At 44.7% G+C, this 24,188-nt stretch overlaps 3 protein-coding genes and 1 long non-coding RNA gene across 14 annotated transcripts in view; 1 reads left to right on the top strand and 3 right to left on the bottom strand.

Moving 5' to 3' along the window:
- The window catches only part of ankrd6b (ankyrin repeat domain 6b), a 175,388-nt gene extending 163,470 nt beyond the window's left edge, over positions 1-11,918 (top strand). For 6 of the 8 annotated variants that reach the window (XM_036147143.1, XM_036147146.1, XM_036147147.1 and 3 more), the window contains 3 exons: positions 2,167-2,280; positions 2,494-2,791; positions 11,150-11,918. In XM_036147143.1, coding sequence (XP_036003036.1) covers positions 2,167-2,280; positions 2,494-2,791; positions 11,150-11,721 — 984 coding nt within the window. In that variant the 3' untranslated portion in view covers positions 11,722-11,918. The remainder of the gene's footprint in view (positions 1-2,166; positions 2,281-2,493; positions 2,792-11,149) is intronic. The other 2 variants (XM_036147144.1, XM_036147149.1) reach the window with 1 other exon arrangement.
- On the bottom strand, positions 832-1,959 carry LOC118566093. 2 transcript variants are annotated; one of them, XR_004932792.1, is made up of 3 exons: positions 1,858-1,959; positions 1,541-1,776; positions 832-1,221 (listed from the first exon to the last, which is right to left on the bottom strand). It is a non-coding gene; the product is annotated as an uncharacterized LOC118566093 (long non-coding RNA). The 2 variants fall into 2 exon arrangements; XR_004932791.1 differs by having other exon boundaries at positions 1,541-1,959.
- Positions 11,919-13,212: 1,294 nt separating the features above from the next.
- On the bottom strand, positions 13,213-15,744 carry lyrm2 (LYR motif containing 2). Of its 2 annotated transcripts, none has more exons than XM_021311399.2 (3): positions 15,551-15,744; positions 15,248-15,479; positions 13,213-13,525 (listed from the first exon to the last, which is right to left on the bottom strand). In XM_021311399.2, the coding sequence occupies exons 1-3, from the start codon at positions 15,590-15,592 to the stop codon at positions 13,428-13,430; spliced, it is 372 nt and encodes a 123-aa protein (XP_021167074.2). In that variant the 5' UTR covers positions 15,593-15,744; the 3' UTR covers positions 13,213-13,427. The 2 variants fall into 2 exon arrangements, with proteins under 2 accessions (XP_021167074.2, XP_012709435.2); XM_012853981.3 differs by having other exon boundaries at positions 13,213-13,508; positions 15,339-15,479; positions 15,551-15,742.
- Positions 15,745-16,779: 1,035 nt separating this feature from the next.
- mdn1 (midasin AAA ATPase 1) overlaps positions 16,780-24,188 on the bottom strand; it is a 98,482-nt gene continuing 91,073 nt past the window's right edge. For both annotated transcript variants that reach the window (XM_012853983.3, XM_021311403.2), the window contains exons 93-102: positions 23,982-24,152; positions 23,675-23,826; positions 23,431-23,520; positions 20,259-20,374; positions 19,968-20,142; positions 19,634-19,707; positions 19,347-19,461; positions 19,088-19,154; positions 17,642-17,784; positions 16,780-17,559 (exon numbers count right to left, since the gene is read on the bottom strand). In XM_012853983.3, coding sequence (XP_012709437.2) covers positions 17,374-17,559; positions 17,642-17,784; positions 19,088-19,154; positions 19,347-19,461; positions 19,634-19,707; positions 19,968-20,142; positions 20,259-20,374; positions 23,431-23,520; positions 23,675-23,826; positions 23,982-24,152 — 1,289 coding nt within the window. In that variant the 3' untranslated portion in view covers positions 16,780-17,373. The remainder of the gene's footprint in view (positions 17,560-17,641; positions 17,785-19,087; positions 19,155-19,346; positions 19,462-19,633; positions 19,708-19,967; positions 20,143-20,258; positions 20,375-23,430; positions 23,521-23,674; positions 23,827-23,981; positions 24,153-24,188) is intronic.

Genomic DNA, 24,188 nt, shown 5'->3' with positions numbered 1-24,188 from the left:
CTCCACTGTGACTAGCTTCAGGAAAGTTAATTTGAAAACCACACTGGTTTCTAGCTAGATGGATAGAAATCAAAGTTGGTACCTTGGTCAGAATGAACATGATTCACTGTACCACCGATTACTAAGAAGAATTTCAATGCATTTATACATGCATCAGTGGAGAGATTCTCTAAATCTAAATGTGTATGGCTCTTGAGCTTATACATGTAAACAATAGGCCATATCTCTCCCATTCCTTTCAACCATGCCTTGTAAAGGATTTGCTTAGAGTTGGAAGATGGTTGAGAAAGTCCTCAACATCATTTTGAGCTGAGACAATAATCCTTCGAAAGGAAGGTATAGTCACATAACTCATTCTTGACCATTGTCTCGAGAAAACCAACGTTAAGGCTAAGGCCAAACTCTCTGAACTAACTCACGGCCAATGGTTATATTGATGATAGCTGCCAGTAAAGTTGTGGCCAAGCATATTAAAGGGTGTGTCATTGGAGAAAGGTTCTTGAACCAACTGAAAAACAGTGAATCGGCTGATTTTCCATTTGATAGGAGTAAATCTCTCACCCCTTTCTATTACACTGGACTTGCCTTTTTTGGACCCTTCTATATGAAGATAGGCTGAAGTTGGTATATTTTGTGTAAGGGCAATTTCCCTTTAGTACATACTCCTTGAACATAACTGACCAGCTGCTTTGCTTTGTGTCAATGCTGGTTAGAAATGTGGATGCCAAGGTAGCCCTTTTCATGTTTCATGTTCACTAGCGAGGCATTTTATGCCACACGTCATGTTTGGCTTTCTATGTTTGGCCCACGTGCAGAATCACATTCGGAAGCTAGAATCAGAGTCAAAGGTTTATTTAACAGAGGTGGAGAAAATGGACGCTCGGGGCTGACGAGGAAACCTCGGATCGGAATCCATAAACAACTGTAAAGGAAGGGTAGATGGTCAGATTAAGGTGGACGACAGAGGGAACGAGCTGGGAGGCGTTGTCAGGATTTGTCTAATGAAACCCGGGTTGAGCACACACACACACAGAGCACATTTAGACAGTTTATTGAAGGTAAAGAGTGCTGGAAGGGGAAAACCAAAGTCTGTTATTGGACTGGAGGAGGTGGTACTGGAGTCAGTGCGGCTAGTCAGGTTAGCAGACCACTGGAGACACCATGGCACAGAGCAGAGCTTCTCCAGAGCAGCTTGTCAGGTTAGCAGTTCACAGGAGACACCTGGACAAAAAGCAAAGCTTATCCAGGAACAAGCAAGAAAATACAAAGACTTACAGAGGGACTGGCATGGAGAGGGTGTAGAATGATGACGGACCGGCAAAGGAGTGACAGCAGAGTGAGGCTTTAGTAGGGAAGCTGGCAGGTGAAGTGAGTCTGGCTAATTAGTGGCTGGCAGGTCTGACTAACTGCAGTAGAAGGCTGAGTGGGAGTGGTAGGAGGAAACTGAACTAACCAAAACAAAAGCCAGAACCTAACTAAACCCAGACAGGAGTAAATAAAAACCCAAATCAAAACTGAACCCTGACAGGCGTAAGCTTACCACCAGACGTGGCAACCGGACCGGGGGAGGACTCAGCGTGTTGGTGGCAGGTGCTCCAGAGACCGGAGGGCGTAGGCAGAGGTAGGTCCGAGCAGGTCCGAGCAGATCCGGAGATCCACGACAGCAGAAGAAACCAGACAGACTCAGGGTGAGGAGAACTCGAGAGGTTGACTCAGTGTGGAGGTTTGCTCGGGAGGAATCCTTCAGGACGATAACCTGAGCAGTCGGGAGGGAACCTGGGAGACACAAAGTAAGCGGTTAAGCACAGAGGAGATTTTCGAGAGAGAGAGAGCGCTAACAGTGGCCTGCAGTAATACCACGGCTGATAACACTCTGGCGTTCTCCTGCTGTCCGCACGTAGTTCTTATTGCGTGGCGAGACGCTGCTGAGCCAATCCCTTGTGTGCGCTCCTCGCCCACCAGTCAGAACAGCCATCTGTCGCGATCGACTGGGGTTTTTAGAAGACAGAGCAGAGACATAACAAAGCACAGAAGCACACATTGATCCAGGAATCCCTTATATGTTATTGCATAGAAGTTAGAAGTTGCATAGAAGTTGTTAAGCAGAGCAGCTTTGTAATATTTGCTGATCCTATTTTAAATTTTTATTTATTATTTGGTCCTCAGATCCGAGCTCTTGATAAGATGACGGTGGAGAGGGTGTCTGCAGAGAAGAGCGAGTGTCTGCAGAGGATCGAGCAGTGGACTATGCAGCAGCGACTGGAAGCAGAGAAGAGACAGGTAACGGCAGTCACCTGTGCTTCTCTCGCTGTTGGACCAAACCTCTCAAACTCAAGCTGTGGTACATTATAAGGCTTGGTGCATGTGTGTACTAAATTGTTTTCTCTCCTCAGATAACCAATAAAAAGTTAGATGTAGAAAAGAAAACAAATGTGACTTGATCTAAAAATTATCCTCTAACCCAAGGTTGTGTGGTTATGTGTGTTCTTTAAGCAGACGTCTCTGGTTACTGAGCTGAAGAGCTGGTGTCTGTCCAAACTACAGAACATGGAGGTCCACTTGATGGGAGACTCTGGCACCAAGCTGCAGCGCTCTTCTTCTTTAGCTGACAATCTGAATGAAGCTGATGGAGCCAGCAGCACCGTTCTGCCTGCTGAACTGGGGTGCAGGTCTCAACTTCCAGAGCTCTCCAAAGAGCATGGGTTACCAGAGTCCTGCCGGCCAGAACCCAGTAAGGTGGAGAGTGGATCAGCCAACCACTACTTTGTGGTTCATGTGGAGAACTCTCCAGGTGATGGTTCAACAACTAGCTCCACTGACATAAACATAACAAGCTTAATGTTTTCAGCAAGCAAGGATTCCGTCAGAACATTTAAATGCAAATAATTCCTTGCAGTCAACAAATTTCTAAATTATGCAAGCTCTAATTACGGACCATATCAACATCCACCCTGTCATTGCAATACTGTTATTAACATTTTTATGACCGTCTGTGAGCTTTGATATCCAGGTCTCTAAAAATATAGAAGTTGCAACATACATCTATCCAGAACACATAAAACACAGCAGAGCTACCATCAAGCATTACTCTTTTATTTATAATTATGAAAATTGAGTTACCTTCGTACAGACGAACATGCGATAGTTCTAAATTGATCACAGCTGTGTTCAACTGCCGAGGTCATTTACATTTTTTTTAGAGTCTTTTTATGTTTTGGGAAAGGGATAAACTGTATTCCACCCTCTGAACGTTCAGCATAAAGCATGCCTGAATCGTGCTTTTCCCACTGACGACGTTTAACCATTTTTGCTGATTAATTTTTAAATGAAATCTCTCTGACCACAATGCTTTCTTAATGTAAAACCTTTGGCAATGTTGACAGAGTCTGCAGCTCCTGCTTGTCAGGGACACTTCACTTTGGGACAGGTTTTGTTCGCTGACTGGTCAGTTGCTCACAAGCCTCTAAGATTGAGTGACAGGGGTCGTGCGCAGTGGTTTAGCGTGCAAGACCCATGTACGGAGGCCTTAGTCCTTGACGCAGCCGACCCAGGTTCGACTTCCGACCTGTGGTTCTTTGCCGCATGTCTCTCCCCCTCTCTTGAAACCCCTTTCCCAGGGGTGTCAAACATATGGCTCGCAGGCCTGTTCCGGCCCGCCGAACAATGTAGTCTGGCTCGGTGGCTAAATGCATTATCATTTTTCAACGACAATTTTTATTTTATTTTTTTAATCCAGTGTCCTGTCTGGCAATGTGGCAAAAAGAATTGTTGTCTTAATGCTAAAAAGAGCTCATCAGATTTGACTTTCACAAGTGGAGCAGTACGGCTTTTGCCATAGTGCTCTGATTGATTTATGAATGTGAATAGTTTTATGATGATTCATGCGGGGATTATCTCAAATGATATGGACACTACAATGGGAAAATAGGAGAGGAAAGGAAGAACAAGAAGAAAAAAAGGTGAAAGAAAGAGGAGATAAAAGGAAGATAATGATTAAACAATTATTGAAAAAAAAAACATGTACTTTGTTTAATTGAAAATCTGCAGTTCCTATATTGTCCACGAGGGGCGCTGTGTTTTATTTATCAGATGGTAGCACTGAGCTTCAGATGTGAAATATTGATTTTAAATCATTTCTTAATTTTTATCCGTTTGATGTATTTTGTCATGCAGGACAGGTTTTTTAAGTTCCAAAAAATGTGAAATGTTTTTCAACATTTTACAATCACTGTGATCAGTTCTTATGCATAATGCACAAGTAAATGTTTAACTGAGTAAAAGTATTGTTGAAAAACAAGTCCACTTTTATTAGTTCTATTTAATCTTGCAATGAGTTTACACGTGTGGCCCTCTTGAGATCAGATTAAGCTGTATGCGGCCCCTAAACCAAAATGAGTTTGACACCCGTGCCCTTTCCTGTCAGCCCACTATATGAAAAATGAGCCACTAGTGCCATAAAAACCTAAAACAAAAAACAAAAAATTGAGTGACAGGTGGCATCATGTCAGTTCAGAAGGCAACACCACCCGCAGGCCCTCCTGGGCTCAGTGAATACCTTTCTTTTCATTACATGCGCAGAGCTGGAATCTGGGTGTTTTTGCACATTCTGTCCTTGGGATGAACTTGCTGGGGCATGGGAGTTGTTCAGGGCATGGTGGAGTTTTTGTTTGCATTGTTGCCTTGCAGCAGGAATGTCTTAGGTCCAAATGCTGACCTGGGGTCTTCCTGCATAGTGCTTACATGTTCTCCCTGTGACTTTCCTGCAGGTGCTCATGCTGTTTGGTTTATTAGTCGAGCGAGCGAGCGAGAGAGAGAGATAAAACAACATTACAATATGGAGTGCAGCAGTGATAAGAATGTAACAGTGCAGGAGAAAAGCAGTTTTTAAAAAAAAGTGTGCAGAAGAATGTTCAACCATGTTTGTAGTGCAAAGATTTTGGTGCAAAAGAGGCATTAATTTGAAAATTTCAATGTTGGCAGTGCAACATAATAATGGTGCAAAAATGCAGTAAATGTTCAGTTGTGTACTTTTAAATTTAAATGGATTATAAAAGTTCAGCAATGTTGACAGTGCAAAATAATGATGCAAAAAGGCCATAAAGTTTAGTGCAAACAGAGTCTTCAGTATATTAACCTCAAATAACTTGTTTGTTGTAATTAGCCCATCTGCCAAAGCCATTATCATACAGAGAGAGAAGGTAGAAAATCCACATTCCCTCTGATGGGCCTAGTCTTTGACAGACCTATAATTCATTTTACCTGTTTCTGTATTTGATTCCATACTTTCAATGTTTTTGACCCATATGTTACTTATTTTGTTTTCAGAGATTGCAAACTAAGAAACTGAAGATTTCAGATGTTTATACCTGGTAATGATAGTTTGTCAATAGAAACCCACTGTGTTTCTGTGTCCTTAATACTATTGGTCTTAATTGAGCAGTCCAATTATAAAGTTGGGCATCTCTAAGCCTACCTTGTTTTTGCCAGATTGCAGAATCTTGAGTGTTATTCTTGTTCACAGGAGACACCTGGACAACATTTTAAATATGGTCTGTGGCATAAAAACTGGCATAAAAACTGGAAAAGGAATAACAATCTCTGTAAAATGTTCATCCTCACACATTCAATCCGTCCAAGGAGGGAGAGTGGAAGCATATTGTAAAAAAAAAATCCCTTTCTGCTCAATTGAATGCCTTGTCAGCATCAAAGCCAAGAAGCATTGACAGAAACACCTCTTTTTGTGCCAATAACTAAGTTTAAGGCTCTCCTCACATGAAAGACCCTGTCTTTATACTATGAAGCATGTTTGGTCTGGTTTTACAAGCTTTCTTATGTCATGATATTTTTCTAGGATGAACCCGGACACAGCACGCACACACAGAGCTAGTTCTTAGAGAGTTTATTGAACAGGGTGGATGATGGATGACGAAAAGAACCTGAGTCTCTTAACTGACGGAGATGTAGGGTGGAGAGACTGACCGGGAGGAACTCTGGAGCCGAAGACTAGCGACCAGGACGGAGCACCTGAGCCGGGGACATGAGACCAGAACACCTGAGCCGGGGACTTGAGACCAGAACACCTGAGCCGGGGACTTGAGACCAGAACACCTGAGCCGGGGACTTGAGACCAGAACACCTGAGCCGGGGACTTGAGACCAGAACACCTGAGCCGGGGACTTGAGACCAGAACACCTGAGCCGGGGACTTGAGACCAGAACACCTGAGCCGGGGACTTGAGACCAGAACACCTGAGCCGGGGACTTGAGACCAGAACACCTGAGCCGGGGACTTGAGACCAGAACACCTGAGCCGGGGACTTGAGACCAGAACACCTGAGCCGGGGACTTGAGACCAGAACACCTGAGCCGGGGACTTGAGACCAGAACACCTGAGCCGGGGACTTGAGACCAGAACACCTCACCAGGAGATGAGAACAGAACTGAGCTGGATCTAGGCTGAGACTGGAACAAAACAAAGCTGACGGAAAGTCTATAGGCTGACTGTAACAAAAAACTGAGCTGACAAGGATTCTGGCAGAGACTGAGCGGGAGTGAACGCTATGGACCGGCGACGAGAACAGAATGAGGTGAGTCTTATAAAGAGTCAAACAAAAAACAGAACACAGGGGAACCAAAAGCCTAGGAGAAACACTGGGGAACCAACGAAACTAGAGAAAACGGGAAACCAAAAGGTCAAGAACACTAGGGAACCAAAGGGGCTAGAGAACACTAGGGAACCCAGGGGTCAAAAGCACGGAGGAACCAAAGAGGCTAGAAAACTCTGGGGAACAGGCGAAAGGAAACACCAGAGAGACAAGACAGGCGTGCACCAACGCCAGGGGAGGAAGGACGGGCGCACGACAACGCCAGGGGAGGAAGGACGGGCGCACGACAACGCCAGGGGAGGAAGGACGGGCGCACGACAACGCCAGGGGAGGAAGGACGGGCGCACGACAACGCCAGGGGAGGAAGGACGGGCGCACGACAACGCCAGGGGAGGAAGGACGGGCGCACGACAACGTCAGGGGAGGAAGGACGGGCGCACGACAACGCCAGGGGAGGAAGGACGGGCGCACGACAACGCCAGGGGAGGAAGGAACGGGCGCACGACAGCGCCAAGGGGGAAGGAACGGACGCACGACAGCGCCAAGGGGGAAGGAACGGGCGCACGACAGCGCCAAGGGGGAAGGAACGGGCGCACGACAGCGCCAAGGGGGAAGGAACGGGCGCACGACAGCGCCAAGAGGGAAGAACAGGCGTACGACAACGCCAGAGGGAAGAACAGGCGTACGGAAAACACCAGGGGGCTCAACAACACACGCTGGAGCACGACTGGCGTACAGAAACGCTAGGGGAAACCCGCCGGAGTGTGAGGGAAACGCCGGGGCTTGGGGAAGAGAACGCCGGGGTGCGAGGAAAATGCCGGGGCACACTAAATCTAAATGCCAGGAAACCAAGACCTAAACACCAGGGAACTGAGGACGTTCTAACATGCCGGGGAACCGACAACAGAGGGCGTCTAAACACGCCGGGGAACCGAGAGCAGAGGACGTCTAAACACGCCGGGGAACCGAGAGCAGAGGACGTTTAAACACGCCGGGGAACCGAGAGCAGAGGGCGTCTAAACACGCCGGGGAACCAAGAAAAATGCAAACACCAGGAACTAGAGGGTGAGCTAGGCAGCAACAGGCCAGGCGCGATAGAGGGCACAGACAGCGACTATAAGCACTGGAGGGCTCTGACGGCGACCTGCGTGCACTGGGCAGCGACAGGCCAGGCGCGCCAGAGGGCACAGACAGCGACTTCTAAGCACGCGAGGGCTCTGGCGGTGACCTGCGTGTGCAGGGCAGCGACAGTCTGGCGCACCAGAGGGCTCAGCCGGCGACTTAGGAACGCCGGAGGGCTCTGGCGGCGGCTAAACAGGAGAACAACAAGAACTAAGAGGGCTAGGTGAACAGAACAGAGACACTAGGGGAAGTCAAAACAAAATAAAACTACTGTAGGCTAGAGGGAACTAGACTTACCTGAGCAGGGCAAAAACAAAACAAAGAAAAACAGGAGAAGTAAAGCATAGGGACCTCGAAAGCGCAGGGACCTTAGAGAGCGCTGGAATCCATCCAACGCAGGAACCCAGACACATAGATACTAAGGGGGAAAAAACAAAACTTAATAAAAAACAAATACAGAACCAAGACTAGAACTACAGGGCTAGGACAGAAACTACAGGGGCTGACGAAACTACAGGGCTAAAACTAGAACAGGAACTACAGGGTCTAAAGCCGGATCTAAAACTGAAAAATCAAGACTGGTAAACTAGGAAAGGAACCAAACGCTAAAGCAAAACTATGAAACAAAGCAGAACCGGGAGATGAGGGCAAGTACAGCTAAACTGATGAAAAACTAGATAACTAGAGCTAGAAATAAGAACACAAAGCAAAACAGGAAGTCTAAGGTAAAAACTGGAGCTCAAACAAAACTCAGAAAACTAAGCTGACCTAAAAAAATAGAACCGAGCTGGAAAAACAAAAGCTAAATAAAACTCAAATACTCAAAAGAAGGAAAACCCCAAAATAACCCTAAAACACCCAAAAATTCTAAGTAAACCAAAAATTAAGGTTGAGCCTAAACAAATGAACAGAAGGCGGAAATAATTCATATATACATATACACACATATATACACACACATATATATCCATCCATCCATTTTCCAAACCGCTTGGTCCCTCATGGGGTCGCGGGGGTTGCTGGTGCCTATCTCCAGTGTTCACTGGGCGAGAGGCGGGGTACACCCTGGACAGGTCGCCAGTCTGTCGCAGGGCAACACAGAGAGACAAACAACCATTCACACACACACTCACACCTAAGGAGAAGCCAATTAACCTAACAGTCATGTTTTTGGACTGTGGGAGGAAGCCGGAGTACCCGGAGAGAACCCATGCATACACAAGGAGAACATGCAAACTCCATGCAGAACCCAGGACCTTCTTGCTGCAAGGCAACAGCGCTACCCACTGCGCAGCCCCATATATATATATATATATATATATATATATATATATATATATATATATATATATATATATATATATATATATATATATATATATATATATATATAAGCAGAGACTGACCGGGAGGAACTCTGGAGCTGAAGACTAGCGACCAGGACGGAGCATCTGAGCTGAGGACTTGGAGACCAGAACATCAGAGCCGTGGACTGGGGACCACAACATCTGAGCCGTGGACTGGGGACCACAACATCTGAGCCGTGGACTGGAGAGCACAACATCTGAGCCGTAGACTGGGGACCACAACATCTGAGCCGTGGACTGGAGAGCACAACATCTGAGCCGTAGACTTGAGACCAGAACTTCTGAGCTATGGACTGGAGACCAGAACATCTGAACCGTGGACTTGAGACCGGAACAGGAGTGGGAACAGAACTGAGCTGGATCTAGGCTGAGACTGGAACAAAACAAAGCTGACGGAAAGTCTATAGGCTGACTGTAACAAAAAAAAACTGCGCTGACAAGGATTCTGGCAGAGACTGAGCAGGAGTGAACGCTATGGACCGGCGACGAGAACAGAATGAGGTGAGTCTTATAAAGAGGTGAACACAGGTGCCAACAGATCAGGGGTAATTGCAGCCTGACAGGTGATGGGAATGAAAACTAATTAGTGTCCAGAGGTGTGATTAAAGCTGAGCGAGGGAGAGCTAAGTGAACTACAAAATAACAAAGAAGCCAGACAAAACTTAAACCATAACATCTTATATGTAATTGGACTTTATTGGCAATAATGGAGGTGAGTATTTTTTGATCAACACAAATAAGACTGATTGGCCATTGGCCAATAAGATGTGCATAACGTTGGGTCCTTTCCATCTTTATGTATATCACTAATTATACCAACAGACCATGACTTCGGAGAATCCCCCTCTGTTAGTGCATAGTTATAAACCCTCACCAAGATTGGTTTTAGCTCATGAACATACGTATTGTAATATTCTCCATAAAGACCATCCACTCCTGGGGTATTTATTATTCTTGAGTCTGAGAATACTGTCCTAATCTCCTCCCCTGTGATAGGTTGTGTCATGAGACCTATTGAGGTTGATTGAGTTAAAAAAATGCTTAATTTTTTTCCATCTTGTTTGTTTTCTTCTTTTATTAAGTATTAAGTATTATCAAGATCTTGATAATACTTGGCAAACGCTTTTGTAATATCCTGGGGCTGACTAGAGAGTACCTCTGTAATTGGGCATTTTATCTTTAAGCAGCTGAAAGGCTAGCAGTCGGCTTGCTCGATTACTTGATTCATAATATTTCTGGTTAGTAAAACGTAACTGACCCTCAGCCCTATAGGTTAATCAATCATTTAGTTTGTGTCTGTTGTTCTTTAGCATTTTCAATATACAATTATTTTGGGATTTTTGATACTCCTTTTCTAATTCTTTCATCTTATTTTCTAGTTCTGACTGGTCTGCTAGTCTCTTCCTTTTTGATTTGGAAGAAAGAGCAATTATATTACCCCTTAGCACACTTTTAGCTCCTTCCCATAGATTTGTGGGTGTTACATTTTCCTTTATCATTAAATTCAATATAGTTCTTCAAGCCTTGTCTTATTTCTTGTTGGTTTGCTTCATTATTTGACATAGATACATTTGCTCTCCAGTATTTGAATTGTTTATTTGACCCCATGTTAAGTTTTAAAACCACTGGGACATGGTCTGAACTGATTATAGCTTCAATGTTGCATTGAACAGCTCTATAACAGTCTGTCCCTGAAATCAGGAACATGTCAATCCTAGAGTAACTGCCGTGTACTTGTGATAAATATGTAAAGTCTATTTCATTAGGATGTAATTGACGCCAAATATTTATTAGTCCTAACTCCTTTATCATTGTATTTAGTGTTACTGATTTCTTCAACCTAATGTACCTTTAGCTCTCTAGAATTTACTGTTCATCTATGGCTGTACATCTATAAAGGTCAAGGTCTAAACAAGACTAGATTAACACAGATTGAGCATTTTAGATAATTCTACAATACATACTTTCTGATCTTTTAGACTCTGTTTAATATACCTAGTAAATGAGTTATCCTCCATGATGGCTGACTAAACTGATACTTTCAAACTCCTAACAGATGGTGAGAAGGACCATAAAACAATCGCCCCATCTCAAGCAGCAGCACCGCTGTCATCTGTCCAAGTAGTCCGGCCAAAGGAGCATTCTGGGATCTCTGCAGACACTCAGAAGAAAAAACAGAACCTGCAGAAAAGGGACCTGGTGGACACTAGGGATGGTCAGAGGCAGAGGCACAGAGCCAGCAGCCTTTCTCCAGCCACGGAGCGCCGCTGCAGCAGCAGAAATGTAGACAGAGGCCGTGACAGAATGAAGCACCATGAGAAACATTTGCGAGAAAGGACTAAGTCCAGAGGTGGTGCAGGGATCAGGACCCTGGAGGTTTTCGGAGACCAGGCTAGTGGGCCCTCCTTTGCTCAGGAGAGGGACAACATGCATGCCGTAGAGGTGACCCAGTACTTCTTCGAGGCAGTGTCTACACAGATGGAGCGCTGGTATGAAAGGAAGGTGCAGGAGGCTCGCTGGCAGGCTGATCAGAAGGCTCAGGCAGATAAAGCTGCTCTGATTGAGAGGATTGCAAATCTGGAAGAGGAGCTTCGTGTAATGAGGACGAGTCGACATGACGAATATTGACAATGCTTCAGAGCATTCTTTCCCAGTGTGTGGCGCTACGTGGAGGTACCTGGCTTCTCCATCTATGTGTTGTAGGAAGGAGCAAGTAATGTGTACATATGGTTCTTTCATTAAAAGTAGAATCTTTTGTAATGTTCCCTCACATGATGCTGATCACCAAGATCCACAATAAAGAACAAGTCTCGTTTTTGTTCCAACAGATAAGCTATGATGTATTTATAACACTAAATGTGGAAAGACCTGAGGGGTTGTCAGCTATTTGTTTTTTAGGTGGCCATGTTTTAACCCTGATAGTTTGAACATTAAGGTAGGATCTGGTTTAAACATGGTCTGCCTCTTTCCAAATACAAACCTCTAACTAGATCATTGGTCTCTGAGACAGTAGGACGGAAATATGCATAGAACACAAGAAGGTACTGCTAAGCTATCTTTAATGGGGGGGGGGGGGGGGGGGGGGGGGTTCTAGAGTTAGGTGAATCAATAGAGATACACTGAGGGATTTAGCTGGATAAATTTAGGAAGAAGGCCTCATTGAGTGACAGATTAGATTTGGTACTGGCTTAAATATAAACCCAGAGGTGGAAGAAAACTCACTTTTCTACGTAGCATGTCTTTAAAGCACATGCTCAGGGAATCCAGTGAAAGTTTGCATTTGAAAATGTTTACAAATTGTTCCTTTTAGAACCCACTCTCACAGGGGAACTGGGATATTAGTTTCAGACATTCCTTGAACCAGAAACCTGCTTTGTGTCTATTACTGCAGCGGGAAACTGCTTGTTCAGTATCAGAAGCCTATGGAGAACTTCCCTCATAGCTTCTACCTGATGGAGCATAAAAATGCCCAGATCGCACATGAAGTTCCATTGTATATTGCCTAGTAACCTTGTTTTTTGCCATTATTTTGTTTGATTCTGATTCCTGTTTTGGCCTGTTAACATTTATAAAGTAAAACTTACCCAAGCCTAGATCAACCTCAAAAAGCTGTCCGTGACCTCTGGCCAGTAGCTACAAATAGACACATTTCCTTTGACCTCTTTAGATTTGCTGGCAATCAAGATGGATCTGAAATATCTTTCTGGAGTACATATGAACAGTAGTTATGAAACATGTTCTGGTGTGAAACCAGAACTGCAAAAGTATGAAAAGGCAAAAGGGTGAAATGAGCAGCAGCACATGTGGCCACACAAAGCTCCCATAAATCCTCCCACTGCCATCACAGGCTGTGTACTCCACTGTTTACACCTTTACTCAGTGCTGCCCCTCTGTGATCACTTAGTATAAGAATTTGGCTTTTATCGTCTAACGTTAATCCTCAGCACAGGTCCGATTGCTCCTGTTGGAAACTCAGTAATTCTGTTAACGAATTTAATGTGTTGCATGCAGAACAGCGCCAGTGTTTCGTCCTGCTCTGAACTTACCTTTTTAAATGAATTATGGGTGCGGTTCATGATTCCATAAAACCTTATTATAAAAACTAGCATCACAGCTGTGTGTTGTACTGTCTTCATTTCCTCTTTAATTTACATTGAATGCATGATGGCAGACGCTCCGTTGGACTCATTCATGGACACACAGGAGCCAAAACAGGTGCAGTATGAAGCTGTCAGTGTCACAGCTTTAATTGGTGCTCCAAACTGAAATCCAGGCTTTCTTCTTTGAAGAAAGGTCCTGAACAGTTCTCTGCAGCAACATGAAGAATGCAGATGTCAACTCCTAGCCAGTGCCAGGGACTTCTGCAGCTCTTCCAGGTGGTTGCTGGCCTGGGTGATCATCATGCGGATGGCATCCTGAGCCAAGGACAGAACTGAGATCAGTGCAGACACAACACCAGATAGAGTTACAACACATCCGCTGATTATTTGTTCTATCATAACAGGTGGACATGATGGACATGATCAAATAAAGGGAGAACACATTCAGATCTGGTCCCACAGACCAGGTTTGGACTTGGCACATCATTTGTACTGGCCGTTGGGATCACACTTGGACAGGTTAGGTGCACCCAGGAATAAAGCTGCAAAAGTATGAAAAGGCAAAAGGGTGAAATGAGCAGCAGCACATGTGGCCACACAAAGCTCCCATAAATCCTCCCACTGCCATCACAGGCTGTGTACTCCACTGTTTACACCTTTACTCAGTGCTGCCCCTCTGTGATCACTTAGTATAAGAATTTGGCTTTTATCGTCTAACGTTAATCCTCAGCACAGGTCCGATTGCTCCTGTTGGAAACAGGAGCAATCGGACCTGTGAGCAATTACAGCACATGACTTTTCTCAGTACTTGATAGTTGACTGTTGCTTGTGCACCTTTACCACTTTTAACTTCCACACAACTTTACATCAACATGCTTAAATACAGCCAGGGTCTTTAGTGCAGACCTTTCATGGCTTATCCTCCTGCTGGACAAATTTACTGTGTACAACACCGCTGTGAATTCCTGACTGTGTAAGCCATAACATTTCTGTATTAAAGTCTCTTTTTAATGCTCGGATGGAATTTCATTTTCTGACCAATAGAATGTTTGGGCTTATAATTACTTGTAAGCCTTTATTAATCAAGAGTTTACGGAAACAAACAATTAGTTTCAAGTTTTAAATCACTGTAATAAATAAATACATTTGATTTTCTTTCACACAGCAGGGCCCAGTTGTTCCATGTTTAAAAGCACAGCCAGTGAGGCAGAACAGGTCCTGGTTCTGGTGGAGGTCGCTCTCCGCTGTCCCTCCATCCGGTGGTCTACTGGTGCCTAGAAAGGAGGGACTGACCATAGACATCATATACGTAGACGTGTCGTTGGGCCCAGGTTCGCATGTCAACGTCACCGCCATATTGTATGTGGCAGAAAAAAGTTAGGTTCTGTTGTAATGAACGTGGATCAGAGAAGATGCCTCATTCCTGTGCTGCATGGAAATGTATTCGGGCTGATTACACTAGTATCTGCCTTCTATAAACTAAGGCTGCACCATATTGCAAAACTGGACACACTAAAGCTGCAGAGTGGCAACACTAGGAAAAAGCTGTGCAAGACCATTCTTTTTCAAGGTCTTTAGCTTGCATACAGTACAGACTATTGTATCTAGACATAAGTGTGCATATATAGATTTTCAAGTATTATATATAAGCCAAAAAAAATGCTGTGTGATTATATAAAACTATAGGTCAAGATTATAGCTGTCATATATATAAATATATATATAGATGACATGTAAGGGAGGATGGATCCATGGAGGATGGATCCATGGAGGGGCGGGGCCTAATGAGCCTGTTGTGAACACTGATTTCTGACTGATTGCTGATTTGCCCGAAAAACTGAAGTCACTGGCCGTCATCTTGCTACTACCTACTCTCACAGAAAATATTACAGCACATGACTTTCTCAGTACTTGATAGTTTTAGTACATAACATAAAAGTATATGGCATTTGACATTTTAAAAGTCTTAAGCCCCCCCTGAACATGACAAAATCCTCGTTATTTGATGCTGTAGCGCACATATTCCCTAGTTACTGGGGGAAAATAGGGCGTACCAATATGGCGGCTGGTGGGTTTACAGTGTATAACCCAGTGTATAATAGAGATCGGTGGTTGTGAAACGCAGAGGCCAACATTAAGCAGAACCTGATTGGTGGCGTCCTTGTTCCTCTTGAACTCGTCCCTGGCCCAGTCTCTCAGATACTTCCGGTCTGCCTCGTCCGGAACCTGGCGGATGGTCCTCAACATGTTTCGGTAAAGAGCCAAAACTCTCTGCCTCTGTAGGAACTGACAGACGAGCCGCCGTTAGTCTCCAGCCACCCAGCTCCTGGTCTCAGCGCTCATCTGCCCGGCTTTACCTGCTTCAGAGAGAGCGCTGCGGGCGGAACCCTGGAGATCATCCCCGTCCTGACTCAGTCCAGCCGGGACCATTAAAGCCGCATTGGTTCTGCTCGACTTTATATTATGTCTGTCATCGACGTCATGTCTATTTCTCGGCCTATGTCTATGGTTCTGCTCATAAGTTTCCTTCCTCTGGGGTTGTCGCTGCTGACGCAGACTGTAAAATGCATTAGCGCCACCTACTGGATTGGAGCTCGGACATGACGTTAAGGTCAAATACTGAGCGTGTTATTGTGGACCAACTTAAACCAAATAGGTTCCCCGTTGTGTAACTTACCTCTAGTCGGCCCAGTGACGGTTAAAGTCTCTTCTCTCGAGGTTCTCTTCCCCTGGCAACATGTTGGACAGAGGGATGGAGGACTTGTGGAGATAAACGGACCTAAAACTGGGTTTTCAAAACCAGTGACCCAAGTAATCTACACGTTGAACCAGTTTATATACAACACATATTCAAGGTACTACTAATTACTCTCGAACTAAAATTCTGAAATCTCTGGAAACTCAAATAAGATGTAGCATCCTATATGAAACAAAGTGAGCTTAAAGTGCATTTCAACTCACTGCAGCTTACCCCTGAAAGTCTACCATCCAGTTAGTTTTAGTCCAGGTGTCCATCATACTACCAACAGCATTTCAGAAAAAAAGGAGACATCGACGGCCCAACATGGTGGTTTGATGGTCTGATGCCTGCTGGTCCAGGACCTGGAGGACCTAGAATTCAGCTCAACAATAGAATGCCAATTCAAGCACACCTTCCATTAGTATTGATTCATCTTATCTTCAGTAATTTGACAGAATTGAGACAGGCTGATTTATATCATTTATATAAATCAAACCTGATCTCCGCTAAACCTGACCAATTGAATTTCTCACTATTAGAAATCAATGACTAAATTCCATAGAATCAGCAACATGCTTGCAGTGGTCGGCGTTCTGTTCCTCTTCTCCACCTACTAATAAACGATGGCACCAAAAACAGCAACTGAGCGGGTAAATCTGTTTTTTTGCTGTTAGAGGCCCCCTGGTTTGACGATGACTCCTAATCATTTCTATGGGAGCCATTCTGGCTCTGAAAGATTTCTTCTAAAATGCACTCTGCAGGTAGAAGTGGAGGTTCAGCTTTTGCTTTGCACTGAAATGGTTTGTTTCGAGGACAAAAGTACAAAACAGTTATTTTAAAAAGAAATTCAAGTTTCAGCCATAAAACTTTATTACCATTGATTAAAAATGATAGTAAAATAAGGACCTATCAACACCTCTGCCAGGTTAGAGTGATGTAAGTGGCCAACTCTTTATATACTCCCCAGTAGTAGGTAAATACAGCAGAACTGGCAAATATTTCTGTTCACATTAGAAATTCCTCACATTTGTCATCATGATGCCTGTCTTGCACATGCACTGAAAAGTAAGGGGTAAAAATACTGCTGCTGCTCTCAGGCTGCTGTGGTCTCCAAGGCACATTATCAGTTCCTCTGAACGTCTGGTACACCCTGTGGTCCAGGGAAGGTGGTAGACACTGACGGCAGCTCTGCACTACAGAGAACACGAAGAACAAGAGCAGCCTTCACAAAAGTTTAGTCTTTGCTGCAAATGTTTCCTGTCAGATTCCAAAATAAAGCCAATCCTCCAATTAGACAAAACACTGCTATCTGGCAAGGAGAAATTATGTTTTCAAGGCACATGCAGACTATGCTTTCTAAGTCTGTCCTGTTGCAGCAGCAGATTTCAGCAGCTGGCCGCTGCTTGTTCTTTCCTCCCAGTGTCAAAGCTTCTCGCCCGCCTACTGGTCAGCGGTTGTAATGAGCTCGAACCACTGGCGGAGTGCGTCGCTTAGGGTCTCTGGTAAGGTGTTGACGTCTCGCAGAATGACGTAGAAGGGGAAGGGGAACTCCTCCATGTAGGAGCGGATCTCTGGCATCTCTCCTGGTCCTTTGAAAATGGGCACCTTGATGTCCAGGATGGAGTCCTGCACCACAACAGCGTTCATTACTCTCTGCATGTGGAGATTGTGCAGACAAAAGGAAAAGGCCCAGTCGTCGTCGTCTTACCCGGGTGTTGGGGTTGTCTAGCACCACAAAGATCACAAATATGTTTGCAGAGCGTGCCGCCTGCACAGCTGCCACCACTCGCTCCTTGCCCTCCAGGAACAGTCCCCTGCCATCAGACACGATGAGCAGCAGCTGGGCCGTCTCTGAGGGGGAGCATCAACAGTCACATAGTCACAGTGCACATCGTGAGGGAAGTTTTAGTTCTGGTGAAGAAGTTAAAACAAGATGGACCACAGGGCTTCAGCATTCTCTGGTCTTTATATCAGGCTTGGAATCGTGAGCTAGATGTCTCAAAGAGCTGAGCGGTTAGACAGGAGCTTTCTATTTTAAATCTACTTTAAATGAACTCACCTGTTCTAAAGAGCTGGCCTCAGCCTTGTCATAATCATCAACGTTATTGTTGAATATTATCATAACCGTTATTCTGGGCTATCTTATATCCTGGGTGGTCATGATATTTCAGGGTGTGGGGGAGCCCAGGGGCAGAGTTTGGGCTGTGGTGAACTCCTGTGGGATCCTGCACTCTTATGTATCTTTACAATACTATTATCTACTATTGTTAGGGACAACATGGAAACTACACGTGGAGACGCCTGGTCAGGATTTGGATGGAGTACCTTCTTGTTGAAAGGCGACAGGGCTGTACAGAGGTGTGATGGTTAGCACTGTGTCTCATTAATGCATGGACGGATCAGGGCTGCATGTTGCTCCGGTCCGTCGTGGTAAACAGAGAGCTGAGGCTAAAAGTAAAGCTCTGTATTTACTGGTCCATTCACGTTCCGACCCTCGCCTATGACATAGAGACAGGATGAGGAGCTCGAGGTCGAGCCGCAGCTTCTCCGCATTGAAGGGAGCCGATTGAGGTGGTTTGGACATCTGATCAGGATGTCCCCTGGACACCTTCTTTCAGAGGTTTTCTGGACCCAGACCTCGCTAGAGGGACTAAATATCCAGCCTGGCCTGGGAACGCCTTGGGATCCCCCAGAATGAGCTGGAGGATGTCGCTGGGGAGAGGGTGGTCTGGGTTTCTCTTCTGGACCTGTTGCCCTAGCAACCAGATCTCAGATAAGCGGAAGACAAATGGATGGATGGATGGTACCACTATACATTATTATCCTATGGTGCGCCTGTACACTTGCATATATGATAGTAGTATGTAAGATAATTGGACTTCTGTCCATGTAAACCATTATGCTCTTCTCTGCTCTCTGGACTTTTTCAAAGGGTCATTAAGGCACTGAGTCTAAAGAAGCTAAAAAGATACGAAGAAACTGATTAAAATGGAGAAACGCTGTCAAACATTGAATCCATGCTTAAGTAATTTGGCCCCTCTATAAAGTCAGAACCTGTGCAGCAGGTTGCTGCTCTGGAGTGACTGAAGCAGGGTTCAGGGACCAGCGCAGTGTGTGTGCGTGAGGAGGTCATAATTTAAAAAGCTTGTTTTACCTGAGTTAATGGAGCCTGGAATCTGCTGGCGTGCTGAGAGAAACATTTTTGTGGACGTCTCCAAAAACTGCAGAAGAGAACAGGGAGACAGAGAGTCAGACCGACAGAGGCTTGGTCTGGTGTTCCGCTGTCAGCACGATTTTCCCAGTAGTATAAAAACATCCGGGTTCACTTCCCTCGCTGGGCAGAGCTCAGAGTCTCAGCACGGCCAGAGCAGCGAATGAGGCTGGGACGTTCTGGTTTTAGAGTAAACTCCCACCTGGGCGATTCTGGTCTTCTTCTGCTGGAACTGACAGAGGCGGAGGATGCGAGCCCCCGACTCGTCGTTAAACTGCTGCTGGAAGGGATGCAGGAGCTGCATCTGCTCTCCAAAGCTAGACACACGAGCAGAAGACAAGAGCTTTTTATCCTCGTCTTCAGTTTTACGTCTAAACCAGAACATTTGTTTCATCAGCGCTAGACATCCTGACTGGCCTAATATCACATCACCTCTGTGAGTGGGGCTACATGCTACAGCTAAAAGGAAACAAAACGCTGTCGTATCACCTGCACACCGACACCTGTCCAACCTCCAGCAGCGTCAGAGCGTTGATGATCACCGACAGCGACTCAAAGGCCAGCTGGAACACAGGAGAAGCTGCTTGAAGCACATGCTGGAACTCAGGGAAGTGTTTCCATTCAGGAGATGAAGTCATGCATTTGGACTATTATGGGCTCAGGAACTAAAGACAGCCTGGTGCGCTTGGGAGGAGTCAGAAAGCACTCTGCTCCTTTCTAAAGAACAAACCTCTGTTGTTCTACAGTTTCTTGTACATAACTGTAGAACATGTAGCAACTACAGCTCTGAGCAGATCAGGCCATGGAGCAGGGCTGTTCCTACCTGCTTGGAGTGGTTGTCCACCATGCTGGAGGAGTCATCCACTGCCAGACAGATCTGGTACTCTCTCTTGCTGGCTTTGGTCCTTCTCAGCCAGATCTTGTCCTTTCGGAACTGGCTGGCGATGTAAGGGATCACCTTTCTCATGTTCAGACGCTTCCCTGTGCGGTAATCCCCTCTGAGGAGCAGAGAGAAGGAGCCACACACCGGTCACCAGCACAGTCATCCCAGCACAGCAGGAGGAGAGAAAAAAAAAAAAGCACAAAGCCAAATGCAAAGAGCGAATATACAGACTTGAGCTTGGCGGCCTGTGTGGGCTCCAGGATGAGGCGGAGCTGCTCGCAAAGCTGCTGGGAGAGAGCCGAGGTCAGAGCCTGGTACTGGAGCCACATAGAAGCTGCAGCGGCCTCCTGGAAGACAAGCAGAGCAGCTGGGTCATGTCTGAGCTGCAGCCGGCACCTTGCAGGCACATCTGATGGGACAGTAGAGCAGGAACGTCTCCTGGACAAGCTCCTCTGGACAGTGGACGTGGGAGCAAGCTTTCAATTCAATAAAATTTTATTTATATAGTGCCAATTCATGAAACATGTTATCTTGAGGCACTTTACAAAGTCAAATCAATCTGTTATACAGATTGGTCAAAAATGTCCTATATAAGGGAACCAGTTGATTGCTTCAAAGTCCCGACAAGCAGCATTCACTCCTGGAGAAGCATAGAGCCACAGGGAGAGTCGTCTGCATTGTCCATGGCTTTGCAGCAATCCCTCATACTGAGCAAGCATGAAGCGACAGTGGAAAGAAAAACCACCCATTAACATGCTGTCTGATCATTTTGCCAATCGGAAGCATATATATAGTAAAGAGAATTGGTCCAAGGACTGAACCCTGTGGTACTCCACACAAGTGACCCTAGAGTTTGAAGAAGATTTGCACATGAACAAACTGGAATCTGTCCAACAGATAATATTTAAACCAGCCTAATGCTTTTCCCTTAATCCCTACAGTATGCTCAAGTCTTTGTAGGAGAATATTGTGATTAACTGTGTCAAATGCAGCACTGAGATCTAGGAGGACAAGTATAGACACAAGTCCATTATCTGAGGCCATGAGAATATCATTGGTGACCTTCACCAGAGCTGTTTCAGTACTATGATGAGCTCTGAAGCCTGACTAAAACTCCTCAAGTAGGTCATTACTTTGTAAATATTCACAAAGTTGATTAGCAACTACTTTCTCAAGAATTTTAGATAAGAAAAGAAGATTAGATATAGGTCTGTAATTTACTAACTCATCTTGATCAAGAGAAGGTTTCTTAAGTAAAGGTTTAATAACCGCTACTTTAAAAGCCTGTGGTACATATCCATTTACTAAGGATAGATTAATCATGTCTAAAATAGGACCACTGATCAAAGGGAATACATCCTTAAACAATTTGGTTGGGATTGGGTCTAACATACAGGTAGAAGGTTTAGATGAAGCTAATATTCTAGATAGCTCAGAAAGCTCTACTGCTTCTAAACAGTTCAGGCACCGCGCAGGTTCTAAAGATTCCTCCAACGCTGCCTCACTTACTGAGGACGAGGTAATCATGTTTGGGAGGATGCCAATTATTTTATTTTTAATGGAATCAATTTTATTTATGAAGAATCCCATAAAATCATTACTGCTAAGGGAATGGATGGATCAACGGAGCTATGACTCTGTGTAAGTTTGGCAACTGTACTGAAGAGAAATCTAGGATTATTTTTGTTCTCCTCAATTAATGATGAAAAATATGCTGCTCTAACTCTGCGAAGGGTCTTGTTATACAACAATAGACTGTCCCTCCAGATTAGGTAGGATTCCTCTTGGTCTGTAGATTACCATTTTCTCTCCAATTTCCTAACATTGTGCTTCAAGGAACGCAGCTCTGAATTAAACCAGGGAGCCAGCTTCCTTAGACTTAGACTTAGACTTTCTTTATTGTCATTTTGTATACACAGAGTGCATACAGAACGAAATTTCGTGCATACAGAACAAAATTTTCGTTTTCACAGAAAGATTGCAGTGACTCTACAGGATACCTTGCAGTGAATTACAGTACAGGATAAAGTGCAGTGATAAATCGCAGTCGCTTACAGGATATGTTTCAATTGACTTCCGGATAAAGTGCAGCAGTGAACAGTAGGCAGTTGAAATGTAAAAATGTAAAAAAAAAAATCACCTTCTTTTTCAAGGGAGCTACATTGTCTAATGCAGAACGCAATGACGAAGTCATACCGTTAACAAAGACATCTATTTGTGAATGGGAAGAAACAACATTGCTGCTATCTGCAGGGTATTTCTGCAATACTGACGATATTAAAAGGGGGACAGACTCTTTAAAATTTGATGCAGCATTGTCCGATAAAGATCTACAATAATGGAACCCTCTTTTGGGGATGGAGAACTCAGACTAAACTGAAATGTTATTAAAAAATGATTAGATAGGACAGGGTTGTGAGGAAATACTGTTAATTCTTCACAATCAATGCCATATGTCAGCACAAGGTCTAAAGTATGGAGCCAAGAGTGTGTCGGTTTATGCACATTTTGAGCAAAACCAATTGAATCTAGGATAGTTTTAAAGGCTACACTAAGGTTATCACATTCTGTGTCAACATGAATGTTGACACAATACTCATTAGTAACCATCTGACACTTTTTAAGAGTACCTGATGACAACAGCACGTATCTACATAGAAGCAAAACTATATACAGACAAGTGAGAGCAGAGGTGCCAATAACAGCATTTAAAAATGATATAAAACAAACCGCAATGCGGAGTGAAAAAAAAAAAAAAAAAAAAAAAAAAAATCAACAAAAAATAATTAATGCATCTTAGAATCAAAGAGATTACAAAATTGTAGCAAAAATAATATATATTACTGTATGTTCCTAACAGAGCGCTTCGTTCTCAGACTGCAGGTCTGCTGGTGGTTCCTAGAGTCTCTAAAAGTAGAATGGGAGGCAGATCCTTTTGCTATCAGGCTCCTCTCCTGTGGAACCAACTCCCAGTTTTGTCTGTCTTGTTGTGTCTCTGCTCTGTCTTCTGTAACCCCTAGTCGGTCGAGGCAGATGACCGTTCATACTGAGCCCGGTTTTGCTGGAGGTTTTTCCTTCCCGCTAATGGGTGGTTTTTCTTTCCACTGTCGCTTCATGCTTGCTCAGTATGAGGGATTGCTGCAAAGCCATGGACAATGCAGACGACTCTCCCTGTGGCTCTACGCTTACTTTGAAGCAATCAACTGGTTCCCTAATATAGGAAATTTTTGACCAATCTGTATAATATGATTAATTTTGACTTTGTAAAGTGCCTCGAGATGACATGTTTCATGAATTGGTGCTATACAAATAAAATTGAATTGAATGTCAGCTGTGTGATTTAGAGAGAAATGCTTTAAAGCTAAATGTAGAAAGTATTGAAAAGCCTTCAGCGCCGCCTCACCTCCTCCTGAATGCCTGAAGCCAGCTTTCTCCAGGCCTCCAGCTGGAGCTCCATCTCCTTCCTCAGTTCCTCTGGGTCTCGCTCTGGTTTCTACACAAACAGATTTGTAGTCAGAGCCTTCGCAGGTTCAATGATGCCACTCTGTTTTGGTAAAGAAGTGACACTCTTTTACTAGCAGGATAACTGTTCACTGAGGCAGTTATCCCAGAAAGGGGACTTGAGAAAACAGCTGTTAATCATCTACCTGCAGAGTGTTGAGCAGGAAAGCAGGAACGGTATGAATGGTTGACTGAGAGCTTCTGGGAGCTCGCTCTTCCTCTCTGGGCTGTTGTTGGTCCTTAAGCCTCTCATCTTGCTCGTCCTGCATCTGCGCCTCAATGTCTCCGCTTTCTACACCTGCACAGCAACAGGGAAGTTGAAGCCGGTCATATGGAGGAAAAGGCTGATTTATGATTGGTGCCGTTTGCATCCGCTACAGTAAAACAGGCGATGGCTAGAGCCAGAACAAGCCCAGCTCAGGGTTCTGGAGAAGCCAGGAGAAAAACCAGCACCTTTCTGGTAAGACTTGGAAGAGTCCAGCTGGTCGGGCTTCAGCTCTTCTACTGTGACAGACAGGAGCTGTTCCACCTGGTCCTCTGTTTCCATGGCAACATCATCATTTTCATCCTCGTTCTGATTCTTTGGAGGTCCGGCTGCTTTTTGTTGTTCTGCACTGGCAACATCTGAAAGCAATCATCCCTGTGGTTTGTCAGCGTCAG

The sequence above is a fragment of the Fundulus heteroclitus genome, chromosome 15 (assembly GCF_011125445.2).
Source record: "Fundulus heteroclitus isolate FHET01 chromosome 15, MU-UCD_Fhet_4.1, whole genome shotgun sequence".
Lineage (NCBI taxonomy): Eukaryota > Metazoa > Chordata > Actinopteri > Cyprinodontiformes > Fundulidae > Fundulus > Fundulus heteroclitus.
Note: the sequence above shows the minus strand (reverse complement) of the source record. Positions and strands in the feature narration are given on the sequence as shown.

Bases quoted from the DNA above. Each gene is read 5' to 3' on its own strand.
- lyrm2 (XM_021311399.2), bottom strand. From the start codon at position 15,592: ATGATCTCCAGGGTTCCGCCCGCAGCGCTCTCTCTGAAGCAG. The intron at 15,480-15,550 runs GTAAAGCCGGGC...CTCGTCTGTCAG, and splicing joins CAGCGCTCTCTCTGAAGCAG to TTCCTACAGAGGCAGAGAGT. The intron at 13,526-15,247 runs GTACGCCCTATT...CACTGATCTCAG, and splicing joins ACCCACCAGCCGCCATATTG to TTCTGTCCTTGGCTCAGGAT.